Source organism: Triturus cristatus, chromosome 2_1 (genome assembly GCF_964204655.1).
Source record: "Triturus cristatus chromosome 2_1, aTriCri1.1, whole genome shotgun sequence".
In the NCBI taxonomy this organism is placed as follows: Eukaryota; Metazoa; Chordata; class Amphibia; order Caudata; family Salamandridae; genus Triturus; species Triturus cristatus.
The window spans coordinates 12,515,126-12,529,203 of NC_140581.1; the positions used below are offsets into that span (position 1 = coordinate 12,515,126).

Sequence of the window (14,078 nt, forward strand, 5' to 3'; positions counted from 1 at the left end):
TACCCTAACAACCCTACCCTTGTTGCTTCTTTCGTCTCACCCCACCTTCCAGTTGTCCATGTTGCTCCTTCCCTCTCACCTCCCATCTTTCTGCTGTTTGTGTTGCACCACAACACCCGCCCTATGACAACAAGCATTTACAATGCAATGGTCTCGGCATTGTTAAAGTTAGGGCTATTGTCATTGCTCATGACATTATTTTTGTTTGTTTTTGTTTTTAAAACATTTAAAGAAATGGCATTGTTATTTACAATGTCAATAGCTTAATCTCTCTCAAATGCGAGACCTGTTGCATTTGCACCCACACACAGAGCCACACACACAAAGCCACCCACCCACACAGAGCCACCCACATAGAGCTTTTCACATAGAGCAACCCACACACACATAGAGCCACCCACACAGAGCCACCTACACACACACACACAGAATTACCCACACCGGCCGAGCCACCCACGCATAGATCCACCTACAAAAAAAGCCACCCACACAGAGCCACACACACACAGAGCCTCCCACACACACACAGAGCCTCCCACACACACACAGAGCCACCCACACACACACAGAGCCACCCACACTTACACAGAGCCACACACACACACAGACATGCTGCTGACTTTAAACATTGCATTCTATTTATGTTCTTACTGTCTCTTCTGTAATTCTCTGCTGAGGAGCACTGTCATTCTGTGTACTCAGGTGAGGTAAAATTGTAGTCCTTCTGCTATTTTTTAAAAGGAAAAGTGCTTGCAGGTTCCTGAGGTGGGGGGGATGAAAAGATGCACTATGTAGAGCGATTAAATAAAGCATGTTTGGATGTGAGGGCGATCTGGTTGGGGTTGATTGGGAGGGAGGAAAGAGGTGATAGAGGATAGAGGGAGAGAACATGAATCCACAAGCACTCTGTGGAATTCTAAAAGCAATAAGATTAACAGTGACTTTCCACTGTAAATTAATAAATAAGATAAGCAGGATGGCTTTGAAGAAAAACAGGTTTTGAAGTGCTTGTCTCCGTGCACCCTGCTGCTACATACTGTTCAATGTGGAGAGCTATAAAAGAGCGACAAAGGCTTTTTAAGGATGTATCCCACAACTCAAGGCGGGTGACGACAAACACTGCTGCTTGTCACTGATAAGTTAGAGAGCTGCTTACCATATGCCATAGCTATAAGAAACAACTCACTCCAAAACTACAATAAATGTGTAAGAGAACAAAATACTCAACATCTAACAGCACAACCCACTCACACATATACACTGCAAAGTATCCAAATGTACTGGCTATCAGTTTGTGGATGGACAACATTCAGCTTCCCTTGTTTGCTTATGATGCAATACACACTTCAGAAATATATTTTTTTTTAAAGAGCTAGCTTTTACAATAAAGTCCACAGAAACTGGAATAAGCAAATAGAAGGGTTAAATAAAAAAGCTTCCTGAAACAAGGCCCACTTCCTACTGATCTGGCCAGGAGAACATGAGTTTTGCAGCGTGAATCTTTCTGGATTCACTATGCTGTGCATTATTCCGCGATCTTGTGGTTGGGTCCGGATTCGTAGTCTTTTCTTTGTGTTTTTTTTTTTTTTGTAGCCCAGGTGGGCGGCGACGACCCACCATTTGGTGTACCTCCCGTGACGTCGTCGTGCTTCCTGCGGAAGTCCCACCTTTGGGGCGCCATCTTCAGATTCTTTTTTCCGCCGTTGGGTCTGGATCGTCATCGGGAAGCTCCAGAGTTACAATCGAAGGAAGAAGAAAGAAAAGCGAGTTTCGTCGATAACTACTACGAAGATATCACAGGAAAGGAATAGATTACATCAGGAGCGCGAAGAAAGGAAGTTTTGCGCTTTTTTTCTTCGACGCCCTTGGAGAATGCGCACTCAGAGGCCCTGAGCGCAATGGACAAGACGCCATTCAAGTTCTGCCCTAACTGCCACCACAAGTTCGCGCAGAAGGACCAGCATCCGGTCTGCAACCTCTGCCTACCGGTCGACCACCAGAGTAAGGACTGCAACGCCTGCTCAGCCTTCGCGCCGAAGACGCTCCGGGTGAGAGAACGGCAGAGAAGAGCCAACGCCAGCATGGATGGCAAGGGTAAGGCCCCGTCGCTCTACGATCTGGGCCTCTCCACGGACGATGAGGACAACGTCGCCGAGGGACCCGAAAACTTCACGGTCGTAGAGACCGACAAGAAAAATGAAGACTAGGTAAGAGAATCGTCGAGCTCAAAACAGAAAATACCTCGAAAACCCGAGGGTGACTCGAGAAAATCTGAGTCAAAGTCCACGAAGGGAGCCCCGGCGCCGAAAACTTCGACGACCAAGGGGGGAACCATGGACAAGAGGCCGAGCGGATCCTTCGAAAAGGACTCCCTGGTGCCGAAAGACGCCGAAAGGCAAGGATCGTCGAAGACAACCCATGAAACGGGACGCTCGACGCAGGAAGAACGGTCGGCGTCGACGCAAGTTCCGTCGAAAAGGCCTGCGGTCGACGCCGAAAGCATCTCCGAGATGGAGAAAAAGAAGAGGCGGCTCGAGGCCGAAATGGAGAACATCCTTCAAAGGAAGAAGGAGTTCGACGCCAAGATGAAGGAATTCAAGATTCCAACGGCTCCACCAGCGGACGTCGTCGAGGACGAATTCGACACCGAGGGGCTGACGAGAGATCTCGAAGAGTAAGACGAGACCTATTATGAAGGCGAAGCCGAGGAAGAAGACCAGCAGTCGTTCTACAGCTCGGCGCCATCTACCAGCCACGACATCGAATGGCAGGATCTCGACACCGAAAACCCGGAGGAGCCCGTGGACACGTACCCTTCGAGGCCTTCGCCACCCGACTACATCGGGGTGTACAATATGGTGGTCAGGAGCGCAGCGACAGCCTTCGGCGTCAAACTCGACGAAGAGAGGCCGAAAGCAGATTTCCTCCTTGAGACCCTGCTCCCCATCCAGACGAGGAGCCAATTCCTCCCCATGCTACAAAGTGTGATGAATCAGGGGAGAGAAGCCTTCAAGGAACCAGCGACCTGCCGTTCGATCACGCCCAGGATGGAGAAGAAGTATAAGCACTCTTCTCTGGACCCCCCCTTACATCAAGGGTAGCATCACCGCCGACTCCATCATAGCTTCCACGGCCAGGAGAAGGGCCAACGTAACAGCAACTTCGGGGCCACCACCTGATAAAGAAAGCAGGAGGATAGACCTCACAGGAAGAAAGGTCGAGAGGAACGCCGCAATGCACTGGCGCATGGCGAATTCCAATGCACTTCTCAATAGGCACCAGTACCAGCACTGGGACGAGATGGGGGAGCTAGTAAAGCACCTCCCTGAAGAATACCGCCAGAGAGCCTCGCACCTGGTGGACGAAGGTAAAAACATCACCAACTCTTGTATAAAGACGGCGTTGGACGGGGCAGAGACTTCGGCAAGACTAATGGCCATAGGGATCACCGAGAGAAGACATGGATGGCTAAGAATCTCGGGATTCAAACCGGAGGTGCAGAACAACATCCTTAGCACCCCCTTCAACGGAGAGACACTGTTCGGAGCAACAGTAGACTAGAAACTCACCCAGCTGAAAAAAGAAAACGAAACGGCGAGGTCCATGGGGGCCCTACAGCTGAGGGGAATGAGGCGAGGCAATCCCTCGAGGAGACCCTACGGTCGGGGAGGAAGCCAGCAGGGGGCGTCGCACCAGACGTTCCAGCAGGGTCAGCAGGGTGATAGTCACGGACAACAAGGTCAACAGAAGCAAAACTGGCAGTACCAACCTCGGGGCCAGTCCTTTCGCGGGAGAGGGAACGGACGTGGCCAGAGGAGGAGAGGGGGTGACCAGCCCTCATCAAAGTGACTCAGCACGCAAGAGGACGCCTACCCTCGACATGCCCCCAAGGGTGAAGCGCAGTACAATAACATCAGGGGGGAGAGAAGAATCAAAAGCCTACGAGCATACAACACCAGTAGGCGGAAGACTGAGGTTCTACCTTCAGGATTGGCGGCGTATAACCAAAGACAAGTGGATACTGAACGTCATGCAGTACGGATACTGCGTAGATTTGGAGAAAAGACTTCCAAACAGAAGACCAAAGGGAAGGCAGAGATCGTCTCAAGAACTGGCCCTACTCAGAGAAGAAACACGGAAACTTCTAGAAAAGAGAGCCATAGAGGCAGTGCCGTTCAGAGAATGCAACAAAGGGGTCTACTCAAACTACTTCGTGGTCCCGAAAGTAGACGGAAACCTCCGACCCATCCTGGACCTGCGTTACCTAAACAAGTTCATCAGAACGCAGAAGTTCAAAATGACTTCGCTGCAGGAGGTACTGCCCCAAATAAGAGACGGGGACTTCATGGTCACCGTGGATCTCAAGGATGCCTACCTGCACATCCCAATAAACAGAAGACACAAGGGCCTTCTAAGGTTCAACATCGACCAGGAACACTACCAGTTCACAACCCTGTCCTTCGGATTAAAATCGGCGCCAAGGGTTTTTACAAAATGCCTGTCGGCGGTCGCGGCCCACCTACGAAGGCAGGGGATCCATGTCTACCCCTACTTAGACGACTGGCTGGTCAAGGCAAACTCACGCGAGAAGTGCGAGAGGCACGCAAAACGCGTAACAGACACTCTGACGAACCTGGGGTTCTCGATTCGCTGGGGGAAGTCATCGCTGGAACCGGAGCAGGTGAAGATTTTCCTGGGTGCAAAAATCAACTCCCTGAACAACACAGTGGTGCCCAGCGACAGGAGGACAGATGCCCTACTGAAGGAGACGCGGCTCTACCAGAAGGGGCGAGCTCTGACAGTGAGGTCAGTGAGCAAGATGATGGGGATGATGGCGTCGTGTATCCAGCTGGTGCCGAATGTACGCCTGCACATGAGACCATTCCAAGAATGGCTACAACAGCAATGGTCACAAGCAAACGGAAGTTGGGAGGATCTAGTGGTTGTTACGCACGCAGTGCAGGAGGAGATGACTTGGTGGAACAGAGACAACATGACAGCAGGGAGAAGCCTGACACCACCAAACCCAACAATGACCATTACCACGGACGTATCGCAAAAGGGATGGGGAGCGCACATGGACAACCTCAGAGTGAGGGGTCTGTGGGCTCCAGCAGATGCGGTTCGCCATATCAATTACCTCGAGTTGAAAACCATCCTGCTAGCCCTGAAGGCATTCCAGAGGCACCTGTACAACCAGAGGGTGTTGGTTCAAACAGACAACACCACGGCAATGTTCTATATTAACAAGCAGAGGGGGGGACACAGTCGTTCCCTCTCTCCTCTCTGGCACAGGAGATTTGGAGATGGGCCATACCTCTCAGGATAGATCTACTGGCAATTCACCTTCCAGGGAAGGACAACGTGGAGGCAGACTGGCTAAGCAGGCAGACCTCGGCATCGCACGAGTGGGAGCTCAATGGCCAGGAAACGGAGAAGCTTTTCCGGAGATGGGGAACTCCCACAATAGACCTATTTGCAACACGCCAAAATGCAAAATGCCAAAGCTTCGCGTCCAGGGAACCAGATCAGCAATCCCAGGGGAATGCCCTATGGATAAGCTGGTCGAGGACATTTGCCTACGCCTTTCCACCGATACCCCTGTTGCAATACGTATAGTTTCTTACCTGTCGGTGTAGTTTTGCAGCTTGAAGATCTTTCTGGATTCACTAGCGAACCCGCCCACCTCCGCCAGTAAGATGAGGCTGGAGGGAGAGGTGGTTAAATGGAAAACATCAGAAGGAATAAAACGTACGGAAAATGGACTGAAGGACTAATCAATCGCCTAGGGTTAAAAAAAAAAAAAAAGGGAAAAAAGAAGGGAAAAAAGAACCCGAAGATGGCGCCCCAAAGGTGGGACTTCCGCAGGAAGCACGACGACGTCACGGGAGGTGCACCAAATGGTGGGACGTCGACGCCCACCTGGGCTACAAAAAAACAAAAAAAAACAAAAGAAAGACTACGAATCCGGACCCAACCACCAGATCGCGGAATAATGCACAGCATAGTGAATCCAGAAAGATCTTCAAGCTGCAAAACTACACCGACAGGTAAGAAACGATTCGTTACTGATTTTAAAGGGCACAAGTCCCAACTTTGAGGACAAATGATGTATGCACTTAACAATGACGAGGGCAAAAGAACAAAGTAGGGTCAAAAAAGTAAAAGGACCTTCCTGCTGGAATACTGCATGTGGGTCCTTGTCATTGGGACACAACTCGGTTCAGCGCCAACCTTTACATTTCCAAATAATAAAAACATGTGCTACCCCAACTGTCCCAACGGAAGCGAAACAATACTAGTTTGCAACCCACATAATACAGAGGTGTGTTACAGGTCAGCTCAAGAAAGAAAATACGATGTAATATTGCCACCCATGCTCTTTGGGAATGCGTCAGAATTCAAGAAAAAGTTTACCAGCTACATACATATAAAAAAAATATAGTATTTGGAACTGTTGCAGCGTACGCAGCAATAGCTGTAAAACTCCGATAAAGTGCGTGTCATTGTAAATAGAGCCCTGTATACAGCTTTAGAAAAGTTGTGTTTGTCCTCTAAAGATAGGCGTTTCGCTCTTGACGTTTATTACCCCAACACCAGACCCCTCTAACACCCCTCATCCCGGTTGGGTCTTAACCTTACGTTCTAAGTACCCAACTTCATTTTTCAACATTCTTGATTACCTATGTAATCCTTCACACGACTTTCAAATAAAAACATTAAACTCCTTAATGTTTGTTCCAACATTTAGTTTTTGCGAAATACAGTTAACTATTTTAAATGAGCGAATGCACGCGCAGGCTGGTCGGTATTTCCCAGGTCTCACGCCTCATTTAAAGTTTATGCTATGCTTATCAAACCGGTAGTAAAGTCGCTAAAAGACATAACACTGTATCTAGCAGATGGCTTTAAATCCTGTATATAACTGGAAAAAGAGTGCCCTATTGTATGCGTTTGAGTTATATTTTCTTATCAATCAATTAAGACTGGAAATTGAAAAGACATTTTTTTTTTTTTACCTTTGAACATGTGATTTTAACAGGCTGAGTTAATCAAATCATGACGGTGAGTCCACCCGTCCTGCGCCTCTGCTGGAAAGCGTAAAGGGCCACAAAACAAGCCGAAAAACACACAGCAAGCAAACCCCGGGAACGAGCTGCCATGTTAAAAGTTGAAGTGCGGTGGGCGCCGTGTTGATGAAAGAAAACACGCTACGCTCCTCCGGAAGTGGCCGGCATTCTGCTGCCATGCCAGTAATAAAGTCCCGATGCTAATTTAAAGGAATCTGCTTGGAATCTCCTTTACAACCAGGACGTGCACAGAGAAATCGCTCTGTACATCCCAGCAAGAGACACAAATAAACACGAGAACGACTTATTGCATTTTCAATGCTTTTTTACTTTACTTTTAGACATTCTGCAAAGTCGCTCTGCTGTACAACATGGGTAAAGGACATTGGCAAAGCCAACAGCCTTCAAATTGGTGAGAGCTATTGAATTTGCCATTGTTTTTTGCTGGTGAGAAACCAGACTGATGGCGCAGTGTGGCTGACGCTGAGTGGGCCTCCTGTCCATAACAGGGCACATGTGACACACGCCCAACCAGTCATCTGGTGATGCAGCGTTTCTAATCCTGCCAAGAGCTGTTCTCTGGACTGCACCGCTGCCCAGAAGTCTGATTCCACTTGTCCAATCCCCACTGGTCCATCAACGTTGCTTCTAGTAGAGGACACTAAGTCCTACTTCTCCGACACGCATCTGCCAATTGGACATATTCTGCGCACAACTCTGCTCCACAATTGTCCCAAGATTCTGCGAATGACTCGTCCTGCCAGGCCCCTGGCAATGAAAGACTTAAATATTAATATAATCACTTTAAACAGTTTAATCATTGGGAACGTGGACACATGCCCCAGATGCCACAATTATCCCCTTGTTCAGGTGTTCTCATGCTTGTGTTGGTATTTCACCAGATCCCCACCATCCCTTTCCCACCTTCTCTGGAGCTCCCCTTTCAAGTTATGTTTCATTCTGGTCCTTGGAGCTCATTTGTGCACATTGCCGCCCGCACTTTTTATATCCTCCCAAATCACCACTCTCCTGCCTTAGTCCTCCATTTCCACGCCAACTGCGCTCGATTCCCTACCTGGGCACCGTGGGAGCAGTTTGTAAGGGAAACCGTGCAAGTGCACCTCACCCACAGACCAGGGGCTGCACAGGCAGCAGTGCAAGCTTGCCAACACACACACACAATGGGTGCAGCACCGGAAGTCCCAGCTCTGTAACATACCATCATGGAAACCATGGTGACAAGTCAGTGAACTGCACAGAAGAACACACACTAGGCACACATCTGTAGGAACTGGAAACTAACCCCAGTGTACCTGGGTTAGTTACACCAAGCTAGACGAGCATGGTGTCAATGCCATCATGGACATATTTACCCTGAGACAGCCCTCTCCCGTCTGACTGAATCCTCCTCCTCAAGAGAAGTCAATCAATGGTTGGGATCTTTGCGTGTTGTGTACCCTCCCCCGATGCAGTGGACGTGTTTGATTTCCTTTTCAAAGCAGTGTGTCCCCTGCATTTTGAAACACTGACCGCCTTGTACAGGTCGCTTTCTAATGTTTTTTCATCAATCACTGCCTCACACATTTTCTTTGAATGAATGAGTTTGCATATGACGGGGCCAAGAAGGTACCCATTATGTTACTCCACTGTGTCTTTTCAGCTTCGGTACAATGGACTGCAGGAGACCATCCGAATCCGCAGGGACGGCTTCTCCTGGAGACCAGCCTTCCAGGACTTTGCAAAAAGGTGGGTTCCTGTGCGTGGGGTAATTCACTTAAAAGATTCTGCCTCTTTATAAAAAGTGAACTTTGATGCTGGCTGGAAATGACCTTCTTTGTCCATCAGAAGAGGAAAAATAAGCCCCTCCACCACCCTATGATGCTTCACCTTTATGTGACCTTTCCAAGGACAGTTATAAATGGGCAGTAGCAGGGTTGTTACCCAAATAAGAGAAACTACACAAGTGATAACCACCTTTCAATAACTTGTAGTCAGTGTTGGGACTGAAGATGTTGACTTCAGAGGCAGCAGAACAGCTGGGATCCAGCAGCATGTCTCAAATATTGCAGGAATGGTTTTACTTCTGTATTTCCTCTGTATGACAAACGGAAACACTGGACTCTGTCATATAGACACATGTAAGTGTTCCTTTTTCCAGAAAAAATGGGAAATTACATCTTTCATTTAATAATTATGTTCATTACCTTCAAAATCTCAGTTGAAGTAAAAAGCTTAACATGAACTCCTGTTAATGTTTCATGCCGCTGTGGCCCTGGTAGACTGTTAGCGCTGACGTCACCCTCCTTACCGCCAACAGACCTTAAGTTGCCCCCCATAAAAAGACCAAGCTCAGTGAGTGGCATTTCAGCCAATCTGGGGGACATTATTAGAACTTCAAGGCCTGGTCTCTAAGAGATGAGGGTGGTCTGGCTTCTTGTGTTTTTAGTTTCTTGATTATTGGAATATCTGCTTTAATCTGTCGATATTCTGTTCGCCCTAATAATTCTGCTCGAGTCCAGCTTTTACAAGGAGTGGGGTTTGACCAATGAGGAGGCGCGTAGGCATTTATTGGGTTTATGTTCTTTTGCAATCACATATTTAAACACTGTAGAAGATTTCTAAACTAGAATATTAGTTCTGCTTACATGTTTGTGTCTGGTATTGTTTTAATGTGTTCTATTTGTTTGAAAGTTCTAATGTGAGGCTTCTTTTTGTAATTTGTTGAAAAATCGTAAAGACCATAAAATGTTCATTAACGAATGAATTGAATCACATTTTACGTTGTGATCATTTTGTAACTTAAGAATTAATAAGAGACCGCATGTCTGAGTGTAACTTACTAATTTGTCGTTACACAAATCACAAAATTAAATTCTGAAGTTTGGGACAAAGAAGTTGAAACTCCAATGAACTGTATATATTGTTAGACTGAGATAAATGCTTTCCATATGCCTGAACACTCTTCTGTATGGAGACACACACTGCATGCATCAGAGGTGGATAAAACACAGAATCACAGCTCTTACACATTTGGATTCAAATGGTGTTCATTTATTAAAAATCTGAATTCTCTCAATAACCCATTATACCCGGTGGGCATGGCCAAGCCGAGCAGCAAGATGGCCGCACAGTGGCAGAGTACAATATCCAAATATTATCCGAGGCCTGGCGTACAATCTGTGGTGTGTAAAAAGAGAACTGATACAACTTACCCCCGCGGCATCATCTGTGAGGCTCAGGACGCTGCACTCCGGCTCAAGACCGCAGATCCAGTGACTGGGAGACGTGGCCTAACACGGGCCGTGCAGCAACAGCGGAGGCTTGCGGCTGCGATCGCTGTCTGTGCACAGCTATCGACTCCCTGGGACCACGTAACAGTCACCGATACGACCCCCCACATCTGGGAAGCGGATCGGGCAAGGTGCGCACAGCCGATCGAAACCATCCGGGGCTGGCAGACCGAGAGGAGGACGGCCGTGACTTAAAATGGCGGCTCACTAGCGCCGAGAACCGGCCGCTGCGCATAGCCGTGCGGTGGATGCGCACACCGCCAACGGGGAGTCCTGCCGAACGGCGTTTCCCCCTCCCCCAGCATGACACCGCGTACCACCTGTAGCATCGGCTCACGAGCAGCAGTGTATAGTAATGGCCTGACTGGCAGGGGCCGACTATCGAGTTGCGGGCAAGCGCCAAGTAGAGAGAGCTTGGAATTGGCACGCAACAACGCAACAACTTAAAATCATACGGCGCACAAATTCATGTCCTGAGTGTATAAGGCGGACCACCAACGATAGTGATAATTCCGGCGGCGGCGATAGTTTAAGGACAAGCAGGAAGGCACCGCCGTTGTGCCAGCCCGTTGCGGTTGCACTGTGGGCCAGTGGCAATATCGGGCATGACGCGAGGAGGGCGCTGCCTCCCTAGACCCACACAGCAAGTAGCGGCTGACTACTGGGGAAAGGCCAAAGAACTAGGCGCTGCGTAAGGTGTCTTCTGGGAACACTATAGGGACTAAGACCACATGAGGAATTATTGCGAATCCCCTGACAGACGACTGGCCGCGGACCGGCCCGACCGCTGCGTTGCCTGCTGGCTGGGACCTCTGGGCCAGAGCGGACACATACTGGAGCCTGGTGATAATGACGAGTGAAGCATCACTGGGAGGGTCAGTTTGTGCACCATCAGCAGATGGCAATGTGTGTTGTATATCTGTCGAGGACCCGCGAAGTGGACCATAGATAAAGAGGAGTGGACGTGCTGCACTGCGATAAGTCTGTTGAACCACCCAGCAACAGTGAGTAATCAGTGTAGCCCATTTGAGCTCCGGAGGGCCATGCCTCCGTGATACTGTCCACGGCCTGGCTGGTGGGAAACTGCCAGCGTACTGCTAAGCGGCAGAAACCAGGAGTGTGACCTGGACAGGCAAGTGAGTGAGATATACGTGGACACCGAGAACTGTATAAAGACACAGCACTGTCCCTCCGGACTCGCAGACACGTCCCGTCGTAACAGCAGAAATGGACCGCCATACACACTGTGCAAACACATCACGGAGGTAAGCGAATCAACCGCAGGTATGGGGAAGACTGATAATAAACAAGCCAAGATCTCCTTTGAAAAAAGGTTAACCCGTGTCCAAGACCCAACTACCGCCCCAATCACGTAGTCCCGAGAGACAAATGGACTCTGACCAAGATGATGACATCTGAGCAATGATGTGAGAGGTAAGAGGCTGCCTCAGAGCAATTGACATGAAATTGGACAATATGGCGGCACGTATGGACCACATGTCCCAAAGAATAGACAAGCATGAAATTTAAATAGGCATACTGGAACAGCGGATATCGGAATCGGAGGATCGGCAGGAAACATCACAGGGCAACATGCTGCGTATGGAGAAGGTACTTCAGGTAATTAAAGCTCGCAACGAAGACTTGGAAGCGAGGTCAAGACGGAACAACGTCTGTATTACGGGCGTACCGGAATCAACCAACATCCAAAACATGGAACGATATGTGGAAGAAATGCTCCATGATCCATGTGTGGAAGAACTTACTCCGATGTTCAAGGTGGAGCATGCATATCGCACCCTGGGCCCCAGACCACCTCTGGGATACCCCCCCCCCCCCACCCCCCCTCCGAGACCTATCTTAGTTCGCCTACTCAACTATAGAGACACACTGTGTTGAGAGTGGCCAGAGAAAAAGGAGACATCCAATATCAAGGAAACAAAATGGTGCTTTATCCAGACTTTACTCAAGCCATACAGTCTGCGCGAAGAGAATTTATACCGGCAAAAAAAACAACTTCAAAATGCACAATGATTTATCCAGCCAAACTATGAGTCCTCACCTGGGGGAAACTCTTATTTTTCACCGATGCCAGCGCTGCCTTGAAGTATGCCAAACAGACTGCCAGAAAACGGCGTAATCAGGAGAGATGGACTTTGCCTGCCTCCAGTGACCAGATGAGTGATAATGACTGAAATTGTAACGGATGGGGGCAATACACTCTGTTACCAGGGCTGCCAATTGTTACTACGCTTCTGAGCCAGGGCCGTCCATAGTCACTCTGCCACCCTGTCTAAAAGTGACAGGGGAGAAAGCAGGAAACCCCGTGCCCCTCTGGGATGATTCCCTGTTACACTAAGTTCAATGGGTTCACTCACAAGGGGTGTTGTTCACTAAGGTATACACAACCTGATTGTGGGGGTTGGTGTGGGAGGGGGGTGGGGGGGACTGTTATTGTTTGTTGTTGTTGGTTGAAAAGCAATTTAGACACAGGATTGGATTATCCTAATCGCACACAGTCACAAACAGCTAGCACACAGAGCAGGCACACGCTCACCATGCGACAAGGACTATACCAGAGACGGAGGTCGAAGCAGGGAGGGAGGGCCGATGGTTATACAACACAGTTAGACCTTCAGCTATTGCTGCAGCCGACTGTCTAAACTCACCTGCCTCACTTGGAACGTACGAGGTCTGAACAACCACCGCAAATCCCGGCTTGTGCAATCTTACCTGTCCAGACACGGGGTAGACATCTGTCTCCTACATGAGACTCCCCTCCTGGAGACGGCCAGTGCAAGACTGATGGCCGCTCGCTTGAGTGAGGTCCACACTACAGGCTGCTCGAGCTACTCCCGCGGGGTAGCGACTCTTATCCGCAAAGGGATTCCCTGGCATACACAACAGTTGATAAAAGATCCTGAGGGTCAGTTCCTTCTCCTAAAGGGTACCCTATATCAACGGCCAATAATGAGAGTAAATGTTTATGGCCCCAACATAGACAACTACATTGTTACAAGATTCAATCCATGGGAGACTGTGCAATACTCTGATGTGGAGATTTTAACATCACGCTGGTGTCCCATAGGGATAGGGAAGGGGCATCCAGAGCTCATCACCCGCAGGCCACAGCGACACTGCAAAGTAACATACAAGACTACAGCCTCACTGACCCCTGGCAAGCGCTCCACCCCACTACACGGGAGGGAACCTGCATTACACACCACCGCCAAGCCTGGTCCAGAATAGACTTCTGGCTCTTGACTAAAGACCTACAAGTCTGGGTACAAGAAGCCACCCACCAGGCGAGGACACTGCCGGACCACGCCCCAGTGGCCCTGGCCCTGCTGATCCCACAACCTTATCAGCCATTCTTATGGCCACTCCCCCTAACGTCTTACTAGGTGCAGCTTTTTGCGAAAGCCTTCGTACACTCATCCAAGAGATCTTCACACACAATACTGGCTCAGTGTCAACTACAGGCGCTTGGTGGGAGGCGTTTAAAGTGGTGATCCGTGGACACTGCATAGCAGGTCGGTCCGGTGTCCTCCGGGATATACGGAATAGTTAAAGTAGACTAGAAAAGGAATTGCAAAACCTAGAGACACAATACTGCACAACACCAACACCCTCCCTTTTGGCAAATATATGCACCACAATGCGGGAAGCCCTTCTCATAACGATTTTAAAACCAGACAAAGACCCCGCTAAGTGTGAT

The 14,078-nt window shown here is 49.1% G+C and overlaps 1 protein-coding gene across 1 annotated transcript in view; it reads left to right on the plus strand.

Moving 5' to 3' along the window:
* Positions 1-14,078, plus strand: part of LOC146863614 (myosin-IIIb-like) — a 547,606-nt gene that overhangs the window by 397,444 nt on the left and 136,084 nt on the right. Inside the window, exon 19 of the mRNA XM_085627644.1 lies at positions 8,731-8,816. Coding sequence (XP_085483770.1) covers positions 8,731-8,816 — 86 coding nt within the window. The remainder of the gene's footprint in view (positions 1-8,730; positions 8,817-14,078) is intronic.